The following is a 24,197-nucleotide window of genomic DNA, read 5'->3' on the forward strand; positions in this document are numbered from 1 at the left end:
CCCGTGAATTCCAATTTTTCTCCAAAAATGTTTATATATTTCTGCTCTTAATTCCAAGTAAATCAAATCTTTACGATGTAGAATAGTAGTAAAGCAGCTTATTCAGTATGTATGTGTCATAAAATATTTCTGATATTTTTGGAAAATAATTGGAAAATCTCCTTACACTTTTCTTAGCGTATACCCAGCAATATGTTTTAGTGCAACTGTTTCTAACGAACACACCGACGTTAAAAGTCCATTATTAATACTATCTAATTAGAAATGCGTATCAAAATTTTCATTATCAGATATTCCCTTGATTGTATGTATGTATACGATGAAGCTTCAAATGTAGATACAGCTGCTTCACATTGTAATATATCCTCTGATAATAGCAAGGTGTTGTCATAAACTTGCACATAATTCACGGTTGCTATACCTTTATCTATATTAAACAGAATATTTTTTATAATCGTGAAACGTACTGCCCTTATCGAACGATTACAATTGGGCGCGGATTCAAAGAAAAAAAATAAAAATGTAATTCGATGCGTAAAGTATTTTACAGTTACAAATCAAAGCTGAACATTCTGTAATTGTAATTCTGTGTAACTTTAACATACAAACGCGGTAGCGTGCATGTTGGTTGATTTAGGATCATGTGCACACTTAGTATTAAGGTTAGCAAACAAAACTTTTAATGTTTCGAAGAAAATAGTTATGTATATACAGAGTTGTCAAGTTGTCAACTCATGACTTGTTCCTTGGTTGGAAATACCTGTTCTAACTTTTAAGTTAGTCTTACAAACTGGATCTAAAATTTTATATAAAGTTATTGCTAACTCATATTTCTTAGCACCAGATTTTGAAATAAAAAAGTCACTGGTTGTTTCCAATTATTGAGCGAGTTGTAAAAGGAAAGTAAGACTATGTATACTATTGACTAGGTATATGACGTAAAATTTAGAATCTTTGAGATTTTCAAGAATTTGTTTAATTGGATGAAAATCTAGATACTTTTTGATTGCTCTCTCGTGCAGTAAAAGAACATAATTTCAGTCTATGACTTCCGTGTGTATAGCTGTTGCTTTTAATATGGTGAATCAATTTTTGCAAATACCTAGTCAAATGTCAATTTTCGATAATGATGTACGTGTCAATCTCGACTCGAAAAATGTCGTCGCAGAGCTTACAAACATTTATAAGCATTGTCGTTGTCAACATTCACGATTTCGATGTATCACTCTATTAAGCGTATTACCAACGATCTCAAATGAAGACATCGAACAGATTCTCCAAAATAATATCGGACTGATGTCAAAAATATTTCTTCGAACAACTTTATCCATGAAGAAATACGATACAGAATTTTTGTTGCTATCGATAAATAAAACTGTTTTGCATGTAATCTAAAATGTCATACAGCTATACTTTGCTCAGGATAAATTATTGATTTATATAAGTATACGGACAAGATCCTGTATTGAAGATACAACAAAGAATAGACGAGAAAGAAATACGAACAAGAAAGAATTAGTTAGAAATAAAATATAGTGAAAAATGGGAAGGAATAAAAAACAGATACAAGAAGGGAATACGTTTTATAACAGACGTAGAAAATCGCATGCTGACTTCAAAACTTATAGTTTCTTAACATATCCTGCTCATCAACACAACCTCGTGATGGTGCATATATTGTTGTGTCAAACAACGTCCATCAGTGACATAGTCGCGTCAATCCAAGAACGTGCTGAATAGGCACGTGCAAGCACTTTGTGCAAAATCAGCATCGACATCTCCACCGTCAACGATGTTGCTGACAGGACCATACAAGGTAATGTGTGACTCGACAGTGATGCGGGACAGAATTCGATATAGGCGGAATCGAGGAGTTTGAAGACCACCACGAATGACGAAAGATCGAAGCGACTACTTGTACGCTCGCTAACTGTTCAGGCACTTTGTTCAGTAAACGAAGATCTGATGTAATCGTCCAGTGGATTCTAATCCTTTAACGACTCACGAACCCAAGAACTAAACCAAGAACTGCGAATCGCCTCGTGGGACACAATATTCACCGTCACAACATTGAGCACTATGGTGGTATGAGCTCAAAATCCAAAAAATTCTGTACAATACGTCAACAATGCGATAAACGATAAAAACTTTGGCATACACAATGACGGGTGCAATGTTAAATGACACAGTGAAGAGTAGAGCCCAATTTTTTTGTTCTGAGAGAACCGTTCCGGACAATTCTACTGGCTAACTGGATTTAACATTGGCATAGGCAACGTGGGTTGAGTAGTTATTAATGTTAGACAACTCTACCTTCGACTTTATTGATTTCGACTTACTGGGATTGAAACTTTAACGCCTATAAATCGGAATTTCAACAAGACCTTCTCGATGTTTTTACCAGAATTCTTGTAATTCACGAAAAGATTGCGTTGCGTAGCAATATGGACACATATGGTAACAATATACTGGACACAATACAGTAAGAATCACTATTTGTTAATGTCCAGAATATAACTCAGTTGTACCATGGCTAAATCGCGACAACTGGTGGAAGAGATTGTACATTTTTAGTTTTGTGCGTCTTCTGCCGGGGAAATTGCGAACATTTTGTGCCTATCATCCTTAGTAATTCTTTTATGTAAAGACAAGTTTTCTTGGAACCCAAATGAAGCAAGATGACAATATGAAAGTATTTGCAAAAGTCAAGTCAGTAGTACTGAAAATCCACTACTGAGACGGCGTTGTCGTTAATGTCACGCCTTGTCCTAGAATTAGTACAATTAAGCTCAAGACCCAGGTGAGAGATCCTGCTGAAGAGAATTTTGACGTCTGTGAAATCTATCCGAAACTCAGCTAAGATTGTATTTATTCGTCAACAAATAAGACACAAAGCAACGGATCGTAAGTGGCGTCATACGTTGCAAGTCCAATTGGCAAGTCAATGTCAATGGAGTTATCTACACTGGATGGAGTTATCTACATGGACAATTACCATACGGAAACACAACTCGCAATCGGTCAAAGCAATGCCTATACTAATAGAAAACTTTCTATGCAGTAATCAAATCCAAATTATTTCTAATATTAAAACAATTACAATGAAAGTATGTGCATAATTACGTATATACTTTTACAACAAATACAACTCTAATAGTGACAAGTTAAATGAAAATTTAATAACTTGTTTGACCAATTATTTAAATCATTTGTTATAGTTGGAGATTTCAATGGCCACAATTTACTTGGTGGTTTAGGAAAAACTGACACTTGAGGAAGAATACTAGGAAGAATCATACACAATCGCAATTTAATTTTTCTAAATGACCTCAAACTAACGTATTTTGTATAGTACATGGGTCATTTAGTTCAAGTGTTCTTCTCTAGTGCATATATTGTTTTTAAATTTGTATGTGAAAAATTGTTGTGAATATATGGATAAAACCTGAAGTCAAGAATGATTAAAGGAAGGTACGATAGGAAATTAGCCAGCGAACATAGACGAATCAAATAGAAAATTCACAACAGTACTGAATTCGCGACTTTATGGCATGATCTTCATCATCGAAGGGAAAAGGTGAATTTGCCACACTTTTCTATCAGGTGGTCAATTGGATCGAAAACAAAGGAAATTCGAAGTTGGAGAAAAATTCTTAGCCATCAATGTCGGATTCGTCGACGTCCAATCTTCATCATCATCATCATTTAACATCGCTTGGAGACAGCGTCGGATTACTCTGGACAAAAGAAAACATTTCAATATATTGTGACTAGCAGCAGTCACGTGATCGAAAATTCCAGCACATTCTGGATTGTCTTTATTTATCCGCGATAAAGTCATCGCGGGCAAGTTGACTTTCATGGTTTCACCACTTTGTGGTGGGATTTATTATATAATAGGAAGTATTGAACAATCGCTCCAGGTATTAACATCTCTTTAAGATAGGCTTGGATATCACCTTCTGCCCTATATCTGATTTCTTGAAAAGTACATGGCGACAACCAGCTCCATCTCATATGGTCTACGTTTCTGAGAAATTTTGCAGAAGCCATCAAATAATAACCACCCTATCTAGAAGAAACCAAGTAGTGAACACCCGCATTCAAATACGCCATTCCAGGATTACACAATTATATTTTGTAACAAAAGAACGAGTATCACAGTGCAAAAAATACAACACAAATGACAACGATTGCCTGATTCTACTAACTACTCTAACTGTTACAGAAAATTACTTTTAAGAAATAGAGTTGTTACGAGACAATTTCTTTATTGCGGAACTTGAGCAATTCGATGACAGTTATTAACCGACTGCAACAAATTTTAAAAAATGGGAAATTGAGAGCAAGGATAATATTGAAGGAGAGACATAAGAAGAGTTGGAAGAGTTGGAAGAGAAGGAGCAGAATAACATTAAAAGACGAGCGCAAGGAGTGAAAGAGAGGAAAGGAGAAAAACTATACTTTTCTTAGCAATATACTTAACAAAATATTCTATTATGTTTGTTTTCTAATGAGCACCACACCCATATTGAAAGTTCATTATTAATATTATCCATCTGAACATGCGCATCGAAACTTTCATCAGGTGTTCCTAGACTACACGTGTACATGTGTATTTGGTAAAGCATTAAACGTAAGCGTGGACACTTTACAATGCGGCATATCCTTCGATAATAGCAGAGTGTCGTGGTCATGTATGGAAATCGTGGTTTCTACATCTTTTTTTTTTTAAATTGAATGAAGTATTTTATATAATCGCGAAATCTACCGCTTTTATCGAAGGATTACAATTGTCTGTACATCCGAAGTATAGAAAATAAATTTGCTAAGCATTCAATCTAGATGTTATTACGAACGTAATGCCCAAAAGTGTTCTACAGTGTTCTACAGTTGCAGGATTGCACATACAACTTACTGTAAGAAACGAGGCGGCGTTCCCGACCTTTTTTTAAATTTTACAAACCAATGTTGCATATTCTACATTTGCATTCTTAAATTCTGTTTCTTATAAATATAAAAACGCGATAGCACGCACTTGTTTAAGTTATGGTCACGTATGGACCTACTATGATGATATTATTATTATTGATTAACTTGCAGAGTTAGTGTAAATAGTTAGTCTAATAGCCTTTCGAACCACGCGTTTTTTACGTATACATCTACTTAGGCTCTATGGACGTTGCACCTCGGTCTTACGGAAGTAAAACTTAGCAATTTATATCTGTCATCATCGAGATTTTTTGATATTAATTTAATTAAAAATTCTAGTGGAAAAGTTTGTAAATGGGATTGTAATTCAGGATTAAGGCTAGTTATTCAAGAGTGCTTAGAAATTGCTACGAACAGTTGTAGGCTATTTTCCATTTGTATATTAAATGCATTACACTAGGGAATTCTTTCTTCGCTTGTTCCTCTACAGTTTACATACATACAGTATTGTGCAAAAGTCTTAGGCCAATTACATCATATCACAAATTTACATATTTCCTGGTTAAAGAACGTATACAGTTAGGTTGAGCACATATATTTTATTATACTTATATTCTTGTACAATATACTGTTGATAATTATGTAATGTTATAATGTTTTTTGGTAAATATTTTAATATTTTGTATGGCCTCCTTTTGTCGTAATTATAGCGTTCACTATTCTTATGCTGCTTTCGTATAAATTATTAATAATTTCCATTGGAATTCTTCGCCATTCTGTTTGTAACACCTCATTCTTCGATTAATTTTTTCTTCTAGCTCTGTCTAAATAATCCCAAACATGTTCAACAATATTTAACACTTTACCGACCGCTAGCGTTTCAACAGTATACGCACGTCCGACCGGCCGCTCAGCCACGGATTCGCTCTCGCGCCGGCTCTGTTCTGGTTTAGAGTGTCACGCGGGGGTGTCTGTGCGTGTTATGTGTTTAAATGAAATTGTCTGCTTTCTGTTATTATAGGAAAAGTATATTTAATAAAATCTTTTATTCTAATAATGTTATACTGTAACGCTAAATTATACTTATTTTATGTATTACAGTGGTTACTACACATAGGAAATAGTTAATATTTTTTAAAAGTATGATATCGTTCATAACAGTCGCCTTTATGTAATGGAACTTCGCAAAATTTACAAACAAAACATGTTCTACTTCTTTTTTTATGAGCTGCACAAACTCTACATTGTCTTTGTAGTTTTACACTTCGACCACTTGTCACTATATTTATAAGTTTGTGTTTCCTCAAATTCGATAGTCTGCCGGGATGGTCTAATATGGGTGCTCTCCTTGTAAGTACAGGACTGGGCAGGTTGTTATCGTGTTCCGTACAATTATCTTCCGTTTCATTATCTTCCGTCCACGCAATTGCCACTTTGTGCAAGAAATTCTTATAGGTAATATTTTTTCCATTTAGCACTGTGTATGCTTTGAATGAATTGAATAGTGCACAATTGATGAAAAACATTACAACGCGTTTTGTCCATTTTTTTGTTTTTCGGAAAATGGAATAATATGAGAGATATTGGTCCGCGCGATCTACGCCCTTCATATATTTATTATAATTTATGATCGAATTAGGCTTTTGTATCAGGGCTGCTGATCTTTTGCTTCTGCTTGTGGATTCCATCAATTGTGCAGAATGTATGGTAGAGATCATGTTGACATTTCTTTTGCCATTATTCCACACTTCTAACAAGATTTGGCCATTCCTGCGAAATTCGTATTGTCCTCTTGAAAGCCGTAATGTTCGTAATGATTTAGGAAGACCTCTATTTTTACGAATGGTTCCACACACTCGTATTTTATTTTTTAGGAGAATTCTAGCCATTTTTACACTATTGTAATAATTGTCTTGATAAACCTCGTGCCACACGTTTTTATATGGTTTAATAACCGTTAGGACCGTGTCTTCCAATTTATTTCCGTCAGCGGCATAAACGTGAAAATTACATATATAACCTGTGACAGCTTCACACACCACTCTCACAAGTATTCCATATTTAGTAATTTTTGCGGGATTATACGTCCTAATCGAGAGTCTGCCCCGCCACGGGATTATACATTCATCCAAAGATAGTTGCTGACATGGTTTATACACGTCAGTAAATTTTCGCCGTAAATAGTCAATCACAGGTTGGATTTTAGCAAGCCTATGTGAATTGTGCGGTATGTTGTTATTGTCCGAAAAATGCCAGCTCTGCATAATTTGCACAAATCTGTTTCGGCTCATTGTTTGTGAGAAGAATGGAGTTTCAATAGTTCGATCAGTTGACCAGTAATCGTATACAACGTCTTTTTTTATTTGTCCCATTAGAACTATTAGTCCTAAAAACTTCTTCAGTTCCGGTACCGTGATATCAGTCCATTTTTTTGTTTTTGATGAAGTTTTATATCTTTCCATGACCTGGTAATGATATCGGTTGGATTCTATCACCAAGTGTTCGAAAAAGTCGTTTCCAATAAATAAATTGACACTGTCCATTATATTCTCTGGAGAACTTGGCATAATTTTTATCCCAGGGCTGCCTTCGAACGGTTCCAGAATTACTGCCTCGTCGTTCGTCGACCATACCTCATCGTCATTTTCATTGTTATTCACATCGTTTTCGATAATATTTATTTCATCTTCCTCTGAATCAGTGTATGTTAGTGGCAATACACACCTTCGTCTCCGAATTATGATATCGCTACTATCACTGTCGTCACCACTATCACTTTCTGAATAACTGTCAGGACAGTCTGACAAATCATCTAAATAAAACTCTCCGGTGTCACTTTTTTCAGTCATTGCGAACGGTAAATTTTTCCAAACGATATAACTCTGTAGCAAGTTACAAAGCAAAGCAACGCAACTAACGCCACTGAGCAACATAACATAACTTAACGATTAACTTAAGGATTAACACAAAATAATCGGTCGATAAGCGTCGGCGAGAAAGAGCCTATTAATCGGCTATCGGTCGGTAAGCGTTGGCGACGAAAAGCCTATTAATCGGCTACCGGTCGGTAAGCGTTGGCGACGAAAAGCCTATTAATAGGCTACCGGTCGTTAATGTGTTAATTTCTAATGTACGGAAGGAAGTATAAAAATGTTTTGAATTTATAAATAGATAAAATTTAGAAGCTAGTTGTGTAGTTATTGGGATCGGTGGTGCTAAAGGCCCATACTGGTCCTTCATCTGACGTATCAAGATTTGAGTGGGATTAAGAGTCGAAAAAAATTAAGAGAAAGAAAAAAAATGAAGTATATAAGTTTAAATCTTCATTATTATATTTAATTAATAATCGAATACCATAATGATCTAATAAAGAAAAAAATATATATATAAATGGATACATATATATAGGTTTATTAAAAAGAAAAGAAAAGATGTAAGTTTATTAAACGGAAAATATGTAAGGAACGACGGAATAACGTTCGCACCTCGTGGCCGTTTCTTCGCGACGCTCGAGAAACAATGTCCTCTGTCTCCTGATTTCTGACTACCCCGGACACATACACATTCACATACACAACGCCTCTCCAACGGTTTTGCCTCGCGTGTTTTTTTCCGCGTCGCTCGACTTCGGCGATACCTCGCGACCACATACGTGTTTGCACACGCACACGTACACACACATACACACACGCACACACACAACGGGATTCGTCCATCCTACATATATAAAAATATATAAATATACAAAAAGAAATATATAGGTATAAAAAGATTTTAATCTTTATAATACACAAACAGAAATATTTATATTATATACAAACAGACATTCATTCTCTATTTATGTGCAATAATTTAGAATAGAGAGATTTCCGCAGTCCTTGGATCATCTAAAACTATTAAAAGAAGAAAGAAACAGTATCAATTTTAAAGACGCCAATAGAATTTAAATTTCCTTAATGTAGGAGGGTAGACTGAATAACTCGTTGGTACGTGTAAATAGTAGAAACTTTATTCGATGTGTCTGCTAAGACGCCTGGATTCCAACTGCCTCGCGGAAACATGGGGCCGAAGGCAAAGAAAATCAGGGTCCACTTAAGGGTACGTGCCCACACAGGGATGGTCGAATTGGACACGCTTTCTAAAATATACATACTCTGTATCCCAACGAGGGTCTAACGTCTATCTTATTCTCAAGGACCCAAAGAGGCTCATTGACGACTAACAGTCTACAGTTCGGCCATTCCTGACTAAGGTGACCGTCCTCGGTCACAAGCGTACAATCATATATTTCCAAAAGTATACAAATATACTCAATCAAGGATCCTAAGCGAAGTTAAATAAAAGTATAAGATAACACACATTCACTCGCAAGTGAAAAAACAAAATCTGAAGTAAACAATATTCTTGAAGAAAGAAAAAAACCACCGTAACATTCTTTGCTTCTGATCAAACTGGCAACATGTGCATTCATAATTATATATATAAGATACAATAACACTCATTTAAACTAATACACATTAACATCTTAAACTTTAACGCTTACAAAATACACTTACTCTAATAATATGTGTAACGGCTGTGAATTACATTTTACATCCAAAATACCATTATTTTTACCATTATTTTGCCAAATACCCCAAATAGGTTACTTGGCAAAACAAAAAAGAACATTTATCTAACTTGAATTTTAAATTATAGTGTTTTGCTAATCTAAAAACTGCACTTAAAATTTGTAAATGCTCCTCAATGGTTTTTGTCGCAATCATAAAATCGTCCAAGTACAGTAAAACTTTGTTTTGTCTAATCAGTTCTCCGAAAATTTCATTTAAAAATCTTTGAAATATACGAGGCGCGTTAGTTAACCCAAACGGCATCCTAAGATACTCGTATTGTCCCAACGGTGTTATGAATGCTGTATATTTAATGGAAGATTCGGCTACTTTCACATGATGAAACCCATTTTTTAAGTCTAATTTTGTAAAATAAGATTTGTCGCGCAACCTGTCTAAACAATCGTCAATCAACGGAACTGGAAAATTTTCTCTTACCGTAACCTTGTTAATTTCGCGATAATCCACGCATAACCGAATTTCACCCGTTTTCTTTCTAACAAGAACAATCGGGCTAGCGTAAGGAGAGTTACTAGGTCTAATAACACCAGTTTTTAGCAAATCGTCAATGATGACTTGCAGTTTTTCTTTGTCTGCAAAGGCTAACCGACGTGGTCGAAAACTAATAGGTTGCTCGGTCTTCAGTGAAATAACAGCCTCCACAGAACACGGATGCTGATTTTCTACATCTAGATGATCGTAATCATTAAAATAAATTTCCTTCACTTTGCTCGCTATTTTTGAATCTGTAGCTTTGAAGACACCACTGCAAATGTGGCATTGTAATAGTTTTAATTCCAAATTTACCAAACGACACATCTTAGGTTTTCTCTTTATTAAGTCTCTTGGATTGCAATTACAACTATTGCTATACCTATGACCTGTACTATAACTAATGTTAGCCTTAGGATATACTAAATGATTATTAAGAAATTTACTCATAGTAATTTTAGGTTTCCCTTGTCTTTTCTTTACAACTAAAGGCTTGATTACATTACTTATAACAGCAGAATCTTGAATATCCTCACTATCAGTGTCACTTCCAACGATAGTAGAGCTTTCTGTATCAGCTATAGAAACTTGGCCAATAGAACTGACAGCTGATAGATATTCTTCAGTAGTGTCTTCTTCCTCACTTCAGGATCTAGATCCACCTGTGTAACCACTTTTAGATCCTCCAGGCACATCCACAATAGAAGTAGCCATTGTTTCTTGCTCCATTCTTTTAAGTTTGACTAATGCAAAAGTCTTTTGTTCAGAGTTTATCAGTTCATTGATGTTTTCATATGAAAAATCAGATGGTACTCCACCAGTGGCATATCGGCTTATTATTCTAATTCTCTCCTTATCAGGAATAGCCCCACTCCCGTCTTGGTTTCTGGCAATCCTTCTTCCAATGACCCGCTTCCCCACAATTGAAACATCGCACTTCTTTTCCCTGTGCGTCTACTTTTCCCGTCGCTGGTTTTGCCAAACCTGGTCGCTTCAAGTCTTTGCGGTCCCGATCGGATTTTCCATCGCTCCTCAACGACAACTTCCTAAATGCTTCCAACAAATCGCTCGGCCTTTCGAGACGTTGCATACGTGCTTGATCCCTCAACTGAGCGTCAGGAACTCCATCTATTATTAAATCGACCAGCTCATCCGGATCGATCGAAATCTTATTAGACAAAGTAATCTTGTCATGGAAATAATCGCAGAAAGATTCATGTCTCTGCCAAATTCTACTCTCAAATTCTCGTCGCAAAGCCAGTTTGTCCACCCTATTGTCAAACATTTTCTGGATCTCTTCCAGTAACGACGACGATGACAGGGCCATCAAACTCGGTTTCGAATGGAACCACTTCAATGCTTTACCTCGAAGACGCAAGGTAATGATCGTCATTGTAGCGACATCATCCAATTGGTAAATCATTTTCAACCGTTCCACCTGCTGCCTCCAAGTTGAAAAATTATTTTCTGTGCCAGAAAATTCACACAGTAGATCCGAAACCGTTCTAATACTTGTAGTCGACCGAGCGTTAGCGTTGCTCTCGACCGACGACTGTGTCACTGAGAACTCCCGTTCTCGTCGCACAAGATCTAATTCACGACGCAACAAATCACGCTCACGGCGAAGCATTTCCACTTCTCTCTCAACTAACGATGAACTCGTTCCAGGATCTAACAAAATTCTATGTGCAGGATGCTCTTCTGCCAATGGAATCGAATCCTGACTGTCCTCAACTAGCTGACTCCCGGACTGTTGCTGCAGAGTGGTTTCAATATTCGGATCAGCAGTGATCAACCGTGTGATCAGTTCATTTTTAGTACCACTTACAGACAAATTTCTTTGACGAAGGAGTTCCTTAAGTTCCGCGATGGTTAGCACATTCAAACTTGCTATTGCAGGCGCCATTCTTCTGTTGTCCAATCGCAAATTCACTCCCAAAACAGCAGTTCTGTCACTTAACCAAACTTAACAAAACTACAAAGTTCACTAAACTTAAGAACAGTTCAAATCAACGAGTTTCGTCCAAAACCCTCTTACGACTAAATATCGCGAGTACAAACTCCGCGATCAAACTAAATCAAAGTCCAAAACACTGTAGTGATTGTCAGCACAAAATTGATAGTCGCGAATCACCAAATTCCACGCACTATCCTAACGATTCCGATCCCACTTCTGATGATTTTGTAGGAGGGTAGACTGAATAACTCGTTGGTACGTGTAAATAGTAGAAACTTTATTCGATGTGTCTGCTAAGACGCCTGGATTCCAACTGCCTCGCGGAAACATGGGGCCGAAGGCAAAGAAAATCAGGGTCCACTTAAGGGTACGTGCCCACACAGGGATGGTCGAATTGGACACGCTTTCTAAAATATACATACTCTGTATCCCAACGAGGGTCTAACGTCTATCTTATTCTCAAGGACCCAAAGAGGCTCATTGACGACTAACAGTCTACATTAATATATTCGCGACACACGGAATTTCACTCGTACTCTCAAAGTATATTATTTGAAGCCGATAATCCTCTTTTTGAAGAAAGAATTAGACACATACTCACACACACTATTGAATAATTATTTAACTAATTTACATGAAATAATTTGAGAATAATATATATGTATAGGAAAAAATTGTGACATAAAATGAATCGACACGAACTTTCTAAGTCTTTTTCTTCCTAGTTAAAAAAATGTTAAGAAATGGAAGAAAACTCTGTCTTTAGAAGATCGCGGACTTACGACTCGCACCTCGTGATTGTACGTCGACAAGTGTCGCGGCATCACGCCTTCAGAAGGATCCAGGATCAATCATTCCCATTATGGAAGGGTTATGCCGCTGCTTCATTAGCTAATGAGAGCGTGATTTTGGCACTATCGAGTCCGTGATTGGTCAAGCTCTATGGTTAAAGAAGCCTGAGTAACGTATATGTGTGAATATTCCAATTCTCTCTGTCACATGAATTTTCTTACGCAACGCACCACCCATCTCGCTGCAAACTATCCTATACATATGGTGTATCGTTTTACAACAACTGATTAGCCGAAAGAATTTTAAGCCGTCACCCGCAGAGATTCGAGGAAGCTGACCCTCAGTGTTCTAATGGGTGTTATCAGGTGTTTTATCTCGGTAGGATGCTTTCTGAGAGATTTTCCTGCGTCGAGCTGCCGTGATATCGCATAAGATATCGCTTAGCTGGGAAATGATATGGCATTCTTCGTCTTCTAACGCGAAATATGCCCGGCCTTTCAAACGATTAATAATTAATTTTGTTAACATGTTTTCTAATTCAGGCGGCAAAATATCTCGTGCACGTTTGCACGCGCGAATGAATTGGAATACGGGGTATGTTTTTCCCATCAAAATGAGGAACCGTATCGACAGCTTCTCTTAACGTAAAATTTCCTGATTGGATTGGCGTTTGTTCCACATCCGGCGGTACGTTCGCGGGAGTTTGTGAATGAGAAATTTCTGACGCGTTACTTGACGGAGTTGAGCGCTTAATTACATCGAGTTCTTTCCGTAGAATCATTAATTCCTGCACAATTTTATCCGTGACGTCGGGCGGCATAGTGGTTTGTGACATATTCAGTGACGCCTGTGCTTCTTTGATTTCGGCGCGTTGTGCTTCGATTTTACGTTACTAGTAGTAGCATATATATGGCGGTTTTAGACAGGTTGTCGAGGGGGCGTCATCACAGAGGGGGGTGGGCGCGGGTGACGTCACACCTGATGACGTCACGCCTTGATATAGGTTGAAATTAATGCAAAACTGTTTTACCAACGGAAAATTAATCGATAAAGATGTAAATCTGTTTTACCGACGGAAAATCGATCGGTAAACATGCGAACTTGTTTTATCGATGGAACATTGATCGATAAAAATGCCAATCTGTTTTATCAACGAGAAGAATCGGTTGATAAAATGCAAATGGTTATTGGATGGATGACATCGTCGTCATTTGATTTAAAGGTGTCAGCATTTTTTTCATGTTGTAAGACCTAGACCAAACCTTACAACTGTTCTTCTTTTCAAGAACTTATATAATATTGATATGTTATTGTAATATTTATATTAAAAAATGAAAAACAAAGAATATTATATAAGTTTTTTTTGGAGGGGGGTAGAAGAAAAAGAATGTTTGTAAGATCTGGTCTAGGACAGGGTTAAGTCTGAATATATATACATATATTCAGAAAACATTAATGTATATACCTTTTTTCAAATAGTTTTTAAGATATATAGAAATATATATATATATAATTGGCCTTGAAACGTACTATCTATTGATCAAACAAAAAATATATAATTCCATTTGAAAAACCAAACTTAACTTTCATACCTCCGCGCCGAGATAAGCGAATTCACAAGAATCGGCAAAACGTGACGGCTTCGGCCACCCCCGTTTTGTCTCCAAAAGAACGCGGATCGTCGATACGAACGAGGAACGCGGTGCACTTTGGCATAACCTGTCTAGCGAACCACATGACGACAGTACCAGAGCTAATCAGTGTTTAAATAAAAAGTAGTCAAGTTCACGATGAGTTCCAACTCTTTAACCTGGCCAAGGACCGACAACATCCTATCTCCTTTACACCTAACGGCGATCAGAGATAGAACACGCTAGCTCTCGCAAGCAGACGAGAGTGTGGCAACAGATATATCAAATTATTGATGGGTCGGTTATTAAGATTACCTACTTACCATCTGTTGGTAAAGTCTGGACAGAGATCCCAGTGGGACTGCTCTTCTCTTTCTCCTGTGACGTCAGACCCCTTGGTGATGACATCCCTGCCCCTCCCGTGTGACAGCATCGTTACAATTCCCTCGTGACGTCAGGCCCCTCTCGGTGGATCGTAGTCGGAAACTCCCCAATACCTCGCTACTACTAATCAAGTGTACTTAACAAATGTACTTTTTTAACAATAACTGTATTTTCTTAACAATAGATTTCGATATAAGAAATTGTAGTCTGTATTTCCTGCCTATTTTTATATAAGGAATCACCTGTCCTTTCAAGTAATATTATGATTTTCAAATCACCTTTTATATAGTTGTAAAAGAAAAATTATATATGATCGTAAAATTTTGAGTTAAATTTTTTCCTTTATAGAGTAGTATCAATACAAGTGCTGGTATTAATTTTTACATACTATTTTCACAGTATACATAATTTTATGTTAAAGGAACGAGAAGAAGAACTCTGTCGGCTAGAATGGATGGGATTCAATGTCGGTTGCAGAATCATTGAACGATTAACACGAGAATGGAGTCGATTTAAAGATGAGTTGGACATGATCAAATTTATTTGCACGGATTTTTGGTTCAGTCTTTACCATAAACAAATTGATAATTTAAGAACAAATCACCATGGTGTGTATGTCTTACAAGATAACTCATTTAGATTATTAGATAAAATAGGTACTACTAATAATAAACAGTATCTTCAAGAAAGTCCACGATTATTAGCATTTACTTGTGGACTTTTGAGAGGAAGTTTAGCAAATCTTGGTATAATTAGTACCGTGAATGCTGAAATTTCTACACTACCAAGCTGCAAATTTCATGTCCAAGTACAACGAATTTAATATTAATCTCAGTAATTGTATTTTTTTCATATAAAATAAAACATAAGAATTAGATTCACGTGTTGTAGGATTACGAAGTATTGAAATAATTTTAAGAAACATAAATATATTTGTAAACGAAAGAAATAAAGATGTATATCTCTGCAGTTATATTTTGTGTGTATGCAGCTCCTCAACTTTTTTTATGTCACGACCCACGCAATCGTCACCAACAGTAAGTTCGTCGTCCTGGTATTATTTAGTTCATTACCTCGCTATCAGCTATCCGTTCTCCGCTATCAGCTATCCATCAGTTGTTGAATCGATCTATTCTCACAATATCAGGGCTGCCAATTCATCACTGGTCACGCAGACACGATGTATACTATGGATTTAAGTAAATATGACTAGAGTATTTCTCTTTTGATACTGCAATCCAGCCAAGTAGGAGAAATGGCCTCATTCAGTAAAAGCCTAAAATGGAAGTATTTACAAGCTTTTTTCAGATTTCTGAGAGTAAGATTTTCGGCACTTGACGATCAGTGATTGGTTAAGTCAAATCAGATCCTAGAGAAAGAAGTGTGCGCTACTATATGTTTATCTCCCTCCCGGGCTCCAAGATTCCCACACAGTGCTCATTCATACGTTCATTACATATTACATACATATATGTTTGGTTTTAGCTCAATGCACATATACCACTTCGTCAACTCTCATACACCTGATTATAATTTTATACTGAATTTTTTGTTGAAACAAACCTTGATGGTTCGCAATTTTATTACGCATCACTGAATATCTTTCAGTAATTTACGGAAGAGAGGCACTATCTACATCGCATTGTTGAGAGAGTCCCTCTATACACTTTCGTTGAATTTATAATAGCATTAAACAATTCCCAAATTGTATTGGTTCGATCATTCACATGAAAGTACTATAGTTTAACAGGCTTTGACTGATACGTTACAATAATTTTAATGACGCAAATTTTCCATTCGCTCGAGAAGGTTCTCACGGCGGTACGCGCTGTCGCGCCACGTATTCGCCAAAGGAATTCGTAAACGATTTTATCGCATACTACGACGAGAGTTTAGGCTATGGACCACCTCGGCGACGATCATTCCAAAGAAGAAGAGGCTTGCAATTTGATATCTAGTTCCTGTACGTTCGATAAATCTATTCTGTACGAGCTCAACTAGGAAAACTCCACAATGCAATGCATTGTTGAATCATGTCGCTCTATATTTTGATGAAAAATTTGTTAAAATTTGATCGGAACGTAACAACTACAATTGAACAATGATCGATCTACATCAAACCATCATTGTACCACATCGAACCACAACTGAACCATGGTTGTACCATATCGACCCACAACTGAACTATAGTTGAACTACATCGAACCATGATTGAACAATATATCAAATCACAATTAACACTAATCATACCAAGACTTAATATATACCTATTTCTACCATAGCGGGTCAAATGACCCGACTTTATGTTTCATGCTTGAATGTATGAAATATGGATGTTAGGAAGGAAATAAAAATATAAATTAAATTTATTATAATTAAACAAAATAGTATGTTGAGCATTTCTATTACAAAAGCAAAAAATAAAAATTTTTAATTCATGGTTCATCGCATTTTTTACATATAAGTGTGTCCATTGTACATTTTCCGCAAACATATTTTTTACATTTAGAGCAAATTTTGTTGGTTTTATTTTCTTTACAGTATCCTATTTGACATCTCATACGTTTATAAGCATCTGTAGTAGACTTAGGCAACGATCCTTTCGTATTTGTTTCTTGTTTTGGTTGTTCACGGGCTTCTCGAAAATCGGCGCCAAGTTCTTCTGCTAGCTTGAGTAAAAAATCTTGTCTCGAGATATTTTCTCCTGTCGTTTGCTTGTACAAAATCCAGGCATTTATGCCAGCTAAATCAAGGATATTGAAAAAAACTTGGAGAGGCCATCTGCAAGACTTAGATTTTGTAGTAAATTTCCTCGCCATTTGATCGGTCATGTCTACACCAAATTTGGTTTTATTGTAATATGAAACAGTTTCAGGTAAACGTTTATCATTATTTTCTATTTTAACGAATTTATGTTTAGAACTAAGTAAAAGTACTTTTTTTGTTGGCTTACTTTTATAGATTGTAAGAGTACAATTATCTGTTGTAAAAATTTTCGATGAAAATCGTTCCGTATCATCTTTCTTTTGCTTCGCAATTAGTGGTAATTCTCTTTTATTTGACCGAATAGTTCTAACTAACGTAGTTTTTTTGGCTAGGAGTTGTGTTGCTAGGGATTTGCTTGTGAAGAAGTTGTCTGTGGTCACAGTTCTTCCGCAACCCGTAAATGGCTCAATGAGTTTGAGTACAACATATTCAGAGAGTGGTACTGAAGAGGGCCTATATTCATCTTTTCCAAGATATGGAAGTGCATTTATGACGTATTTGCTATCGACGTCCGATGCTAACCAAAATTTGATTCCAAATTTATCCGGCTTGTTAGGCATGTATTGCGTAAATCTACATCGTACTTTAGTCGGAAATAGCTGTTCGTCTATAGTAATATTTTCACTCGGTTTGTAACAGTTTTGGCTGTTCTCAATGAAAATATTCCAAATTGCAGATACCATAGTGAATTTATCTGTTTTCAAACGTTGGCTCCGCTGACTTTTTTTATCAAAACGAATAAATCTAAGAATTTCGGTAAAATTATTTCTGCTCATAGTTTCAGAAAAAAATTTAGGCCCCCATATATTATTCCACAAAAAGGAAATATTCAAATTATTTGCTCCATATGCAGCTCGAGCATATAAAATTGCAATAAATGCATCTAATTTTTTTTTAGATAAACTCCAATCGGAACCTAACACTCTCTTTGCTTCTTCTATTGTGCATTTTCTTATATGGTTCATAATACGGTGGTCAATTATCAATGAAAATGCAGTACTAACTTTACCTTTCATTATATGACGTTTTGCATATCCTGTTGGGCCTACTTCTTGCCTGAAAATGTTATGAAGTGGTGCTCTTCCAGGTGTGCCACCTACTTGCATTTGTTGCCAAACAGATCCATCATTCGCAACATTTTGTTCATTTATTTCTACTTCACTTTCTTCCGAACTTGAGAGTAATCTTATTCTTTTTCGGCCACTACATACATTCACAATATTTTCCTCTTCATCGTCAGAATCTGTAGAATCAAACTCATTTTTATTTGCAACCAATATATCTTCATTTTCAGAAAATTCATCTTCACTAATTTCTGAAAACTCTTCGCCAATATTATTTATATCTTCTAAGAACTTGTACTGTCTTGTTTGCTTCGACATTTTTCTGGGTAAAAAAATGATCTGTATTACTATGGCTATCAAAATAAAATATAAGCTAGGTACTTACCAAGACTTTCAATTTTTGCCACTTTTTCTTACACTAAAAAGCTATTTTCAGTCTAAAATTTGATATTTTCTTGAAATTATTCTGAGCTATTTTCGTTGAACTTGTTACGTCCCTGCTTTGCGGAGCGCACGCGCGCAGCACGGCAGGGGAAAGTACAGTGAATATTTAAATTTTTAAATATAATTTTGTTTGGGTTCGGAAACACTCTAGTCCCATACGGGCCCCATTCACAGGATTACTTAAAGAAAGTGGTAACAAAATAAGAGCTTGAGATTAATTTTAACTGGAAAAGATATAATGTGTAATTGCCAATTCTTAATGATTACAACAAAGTTATTCAATGAATATAAACATATAAAAGAGAAAATTTATAAAATACGACATACGCGTACACACACACAATCGACCGAGTTGTTACAAAATTTTTATTATAAAGGAGTAACGGAAAAGTACTCACCAAATTTTATTTGGTCAATTTACTTTATAATTTTGCTTTTGGTATTTGGCTTTAACTGTGTTATTTCCTGTTGGGAGAAGAAGTACACACACACTGTTATTAGCACTACAGTTACGTATGATTATAATTATAATAATAAGAAAATTAAAATTGAATATATATATATATATATATTTCAATTTATATATATATATATATAATTAAAATTGAATATATACAGGGTGTAACAAAAATGTCGCAGTTCCTTAAAAGGGGTGATTTAGGAGGTGATTTGAAACAACTTTTTCCTTAGCGAAAATGTAAGATGAGGCTTCGTTAACGAGTTATTAACGAAAAACATCGACCAATGAGAGCGCGAGTTTGCCGTCCGAGCGACCGCGGTAGCGTTGGGTACGCGCTGGGCCAAAAATTGTCACGTCCTGGGGCGTTCAAGACGTTGCTGCTCCGAATTGTTACGATGGCACTGGGGACGACGCATTATAGACGGTGTCCACTTCCCAAAATCGAGGGTCCTCTATATCCAGGGGTTGGTCCCAAAACGAATCCGGACCCAGCTGATCCTCCGCCCAGTAGAGTCGATCTTCCCCATCCTGATTTTCCTCCCAACTTAAACGCTCCCCAGGGCTCACGGGATCATAAGCATCTTCACCCAGAGGGGGATCGTCAATAAGGATGGCATCGGCTAATTCCTCCCCCATTCGCCACACTTGAGCCTCATCACGGGCTAAAGCATCGACCGCCCAATCGATCATTTCTTCCATCTATAAACCAAATTTAAGTTAAAACATGGGAATATTTATTCTACAATTTACTTAAACTCAAAGCTACATACGTTATTGAATCGCGCCATTATTCCTAGTACAAGTAATACAACTGCAAACTTCTGAAATAGAAACAGACGAATTAATATAACAAACATTATATAGTGTTAATATCATAAGGCTTAAAGACGGTACTTACTGCTAGACAACCTCTTTCTTCGCTGGTCAGTGATGAACTGTGCGGAGATACGGGTTCCCACTCAAGACCGTGAGACCATCTTGGACAACAAAAACCGATGTCAGCACTGATACCACTATCAAACACTTGAAACCGAGGTGAAGATATCAGTTGGACGTTTCTCACGATTAAAAATCGCTGACCGGAAACGATAAGCGTTATCGCTATCTCGCGAATCCAACACTCTGATATCTTGCAACCGAGGTGCTGACACCGTGAGACAACGGGATGCTGACGCCGAGTAAGCATCGCGATACCGTTATCTTAAAGATACATTCAAAACCGTGTGAAGCAACACCGTATATATATATATATACAGGGTGTAACAAAAATGTTACAAAATATATATATAATATGGAAAAAGAAATAAAGAAAAAGAAAAAGAAAAACGAAGTTAAAGAGAATACTAATTAGGATAACTAATTTTCGAGAGGCTGAGTCCTTTTTGTTAATAACAAAAACTATGTCTCAAACCACCCCACGGACTCACGACACGCACCTCGCGATTGTACGTCGACAAGTGACGCAGCTTCACGCTCCCGGAGGAGACCAAAGTGGGCCTCGTCCGAAATTGTTTATTCTGCGTCCCGTATCTTAACGAATTAGGTCGCGAGTTCGATACATGGTGAGCCGTGATTCGTCAATCTATTGCATCGAGAGCATGTGAAGAGTGTGTGTATGCTCCTTCCTTTCTTCTTTCTATATTCTACTATACTCTTTTTTTTTTTAAAGGGTTTTATAATGAATTTTGAATTTGGAGTAAAAGAGAATTTTCCAGACGATGCGTGACGCTAATGAAAAGGAAAGGCATTCGTAAAATTAGTACCAATATCCACTATGGTCAGGGAAAGCCCACAATGCTATGCAATACCACAGTGTTCTAGTACCATATAGTTCTATTAAGTAATGCCCATCCTTACATTGAAACGCATTCAATCAACTCACTCAATCGCATACACGTACATAGGTGCAACTAAACAAATTGAAGGCTGACTAGCGCGCAACGGTAACAGTGTCTTATAGTTATAAAAATTATTTAACGTGGGAAAGGAATGTTCTAGAGCGGCAAGCGAGCGCTATCACCCTCACAGGATGTTTACGGTCCTTATACGTAACCTGATCTATTGCGCGTTAAGAATCGGAGCATAGGACCACGCTGATTTCAAGGAAGGAATGTCTAATTTCAACAACTGTTCGGCGTCACCAATGCAATAATGAATAAACATAGATCGTTTATTCTCTTAATGAGGGAGTTCCCAGTACACCGTAGGCGTAATTCATACCATAAGCGTATTCGGAACGTAACAAACTACTTTACGCAACAGTCTTTGGAAGAATGTGCAACTTACTGACTACAAATATGACTCGATAATCTCATAAAACAAAAAAATTCTCTCCGGGTCAAATGACCCGTTGTGGTAGATATCGGTATACAACAAGGATTACTCAGAATAAACAAAACAAAACAAAACAAAAAAATTTTTATAACTGTACATTAATTACTTAGAAAAAGTCATGAAGTCAAATGTGCAAACGCAATAAAATTATACGTGTATTTTCAATACAAAAGTTCAAAATGGGTCATTTGACCCGTTATGGTATGTTTAGTGTTAATAAAAATAGTAAAAAGGACCATTTAGACAATTTTTTTGAAGGCATTAAAGATACAATAAGAAGTCTCGATGGTCGAACACAAAATCTGATAAAAACGCAAATTTTTAATTTAGTACAGGGATATGAATTGGAAACATTTTCGCAAAATACTAACAGCCAATAGGCAGAAAATTTTGTAAATATTTGTTAATTTTATTGTTTAGAATGTAAGTTATAGTAATTAGTATTTAGAATATTCTTTTTAGTATATTTAATATATTTTAATTTTAGTATATTTTAGTATATTTTAGTATATTTTAGTATATTTTAGTATATTTATAGGTATTAAATAATTCTTAATTTTGTTATATAGTTAATATTTACTATCATCTCACTTACCTTAAACAAACGGCCAAACGTTCTCTAGGTGTAATGGATAACCTCCATGGAGTGTCTTGCTTTTTTAATGACTCTCCAACCTTTGATATTAATATCTCAAAAGTATTTTGTGTCATTCGAAAATATTCGTAGAATTTTAATTGATCGTCTTTCAACATTTTATACAATGTCGAGAACTCTCCTTCTGTGGCTCTTGCTCTCCACATATCGTGCACCCACGTTTTCTTCTCCTTGTCGTCTTCTTTTCTTCTTTCCTCCTCTTCTAAAACTACGGCAATGATAGCCATTTCTTCTTCGGAGAAGTCTGACATGTCCTTTCGTTTAGATGTTACCACGTGAAAGAATCGAGAGTACTGTATTGCATTTTGGTGTTGCTCCGTAATATATATAGACAACGTAATCTAGGATTTTGGTGGGGGAATGATGAGTCTAACCCTTTGTAGTTTGTTAGGGTGCCAGTAAAATAATCTTTGGACATAGGTATCTTAGCTTACTCATTTGTTTTCAACTCTCAAAACATCGGTTCATCATGGTGACTCTTCCGTGAGTCACAGCCACGGTGACCCATGCTTATAGCTAAGGAAAAGGGTCATTTTCCAACACCACTTTACAAGGCGCACTAATATTGAATGAAGAATCCTGCTGGCGAAAGTGCTGGTAACAGATCCTCGTAGGCGCACTGCAACGGTGAGCTACGGTGAGCTACGGCGAGCTACGGTGAGCTATGTTACGTTACGTTACGTTACGGTACGGTACGGTATAGTGTGAATCTAGCTTAAGGCGTACCCGCATTGTTTTTTCTCATTAGCTAATGAGAGTAAGATTTCCGGCATTCGACGATCCGTGATCATCGGTCAAGTCAAATCAGATCCTAGAGAAAGAAGTGTGCGCTACTACATATTTTGTCTGCTGTAATAGATTCCGGTTCTTGTTGTCCATTTTCATAATCTATCAAACTATTGATAATGTCACTATCATCGACAGTTTGGTCCTCAATCATCTCGTCCAGGTCATTTTCGCCGAAATTATCAAATCCTTCTCCGCCGATGTTATGTGCGAGCGCACTAATTTCAGAGAATAACGTTGAAGCGTTTTCGGTAACGTTTCGATTAACTACACATTCAGGCCAGATCGCTTTCCCACACGAATTTAATGTGTGTTGTTTGATTTGTCCAATTGCTGCAATAATATGGTTTATGCAGTCTAAAACTGAGAATTTTTTCCAAACTTCAGTCAGACTTAATTTATCGTTTCTAGCTTTTTCAAAATGTAGCTGAAAGTTAATTTGATATAATGTTTCTTAAAATTTGCAATTATGCCCTGATCCAGTGGTTGTATGAGGCTAGTCGTATTTGGTGGTAAAAACACTATTTGTACGTTAGGATGTTCTATACAGGGATGACCGGGTGCATTATCTACAATTAGTAACACTTTAGACGGAAGACCCATCTCTTCCATGTATTTTTCAACTTCTGGTACAAAAGAATCATTGAACCATGTTGCAAATAGAGCTGATGTGACCCATGCTTTTTTATTGGCCATGAAGTGTACTGAATATTTAGATAAATTTACGCCTTTTAGCGCCCGCGGGTGTAAAGCTTTATTTATAATAAGTGGTGTTAACATCTTTGCACCAGAGGCATTACTGCAAAAAAGAAGTGTGATTCGATCCTTTGCCGCTTTAAAACCACTTGCAATTTTCTCCGATTTCGCAATGAATATTCGGCTGGGCATCT

The 24,197-nt window shown here is 36.5% G+C and overlaps 3 protein-coding genes across 9 annotated transcripts in view; 1 reads left to right on the top strand and 2 right to left on the bottom strand.

Moving 5' to 3' along the window:
• Positions 1–15,771, top strand: part of Trs33 (trafficking protein particle complex subunit Trs33) — a 36,056-nt gene extending 20,285 nt beyond the window's left edge. For all 7 annotated transcript variants that reach the window (XM_076390724.1, XM_076390725.1, XM_076390722.1 and 4 more), the window contains one exon: positions 15,220–15,771. In XM_076390724.1, the coding sequence (XP_076246839.1) occupies positions 15,220–15,621 (402 nt within the window). In that variant the 3' untranslated portion in view covers positions 15,622–15,771. The remainder of the gene's footprint in view (positions 1–15,219) is intronic.
• A 2,522-nt stretch (positions 15,772–18,293) lies between these two features.
• LOC143186692 (uncharacterized) lies at positions 18,294–18,946 on the bottom strand. Its single transcript, XM_076390401.1, has 2 exons — positions 18,407–18,946; positions 18,294–18,308 (listed from the first exon to the last, which is right to left on the bottom strand). Exons 1-2 carry the CDS (start codon positions 18,944–18,946, stop codon positions 18,294–18,296), a joined length of 555 nt encoding a protein of 184 aa, XP_076246516.1.
• A 746-nt stretch (positions 18,947–19,692) lies between these two features.
• LOC143186959 (uncharacterized) lies at positions 19,693–21,152 on the bottom strand. Its single transcript, XM_076390849.1, has 3 exons — positions 20,431–21,152; positions 20,303–20,353; positions 19,693–20,231 (listed from the first exon to the last, which is right to left on the bottom strand). The coding sequence occupies exons 1-3, from the start codon at positions 20,716–20,718 to the stop codon at positions 19,923–19,925; spliced, it is 648 nt and encodes a 215-aa protein (XP_076246964.1). The 5' UTR covers positions 20,719–21,152; the 3' UTR covers positions 19,693–19,922.
• Positions 21,153–24,197: the final 3,045 nt, after the last annotated feature.

This window comes from Calliopsis andreniformis, unplaced genomic scaffold (assembly GCF_051401765.1).
Source record: "Calliopsis andreniformis isolate RMS-2024a unplaced genomic scaffold, iyCalAndr_principal scaffold0022, whole genome shotgun sequence".
NCBI classification, from domain to species: Eukaryota; Metazoa; Arthropoda; class Insecta; order Hymenoptera; family Andrenidae; genus Calliopsis; species Calliopsis andreniformis.

Bases quoted from the DNA above. Each gene is read 5' to 3' on its own strand.
- LOC143186692 (XM_076390401.1), bottom strand. From the start codon at position 18,946: ATGTCGAAGCAAACAAGACAGTACAAGTTCTTAGAAGATATAAATAAT.
- LOC143186959 (XM_076390849.1), bottom strand. From the start codon at position 20,718: ATGCTTACTCGGCGTCAGCATCCCGTTGTCTCACGGTGTCAGCACCTC. The intron at 20,354-20,430 runs GTAAGTACCGTC...TTTCTATTTCAG, and splicing joins AAGAAAGAGGTTGTCTAGCA to AAGTTTGCAGTTGTATTACT. The intron at 20,232-20,302 runs GTATGTAGCTTT...TTTGGTTTATAG, and splicing joins TAATGGCGCGATTCAATAAC to ATGGAAGAAATGATCGATTG.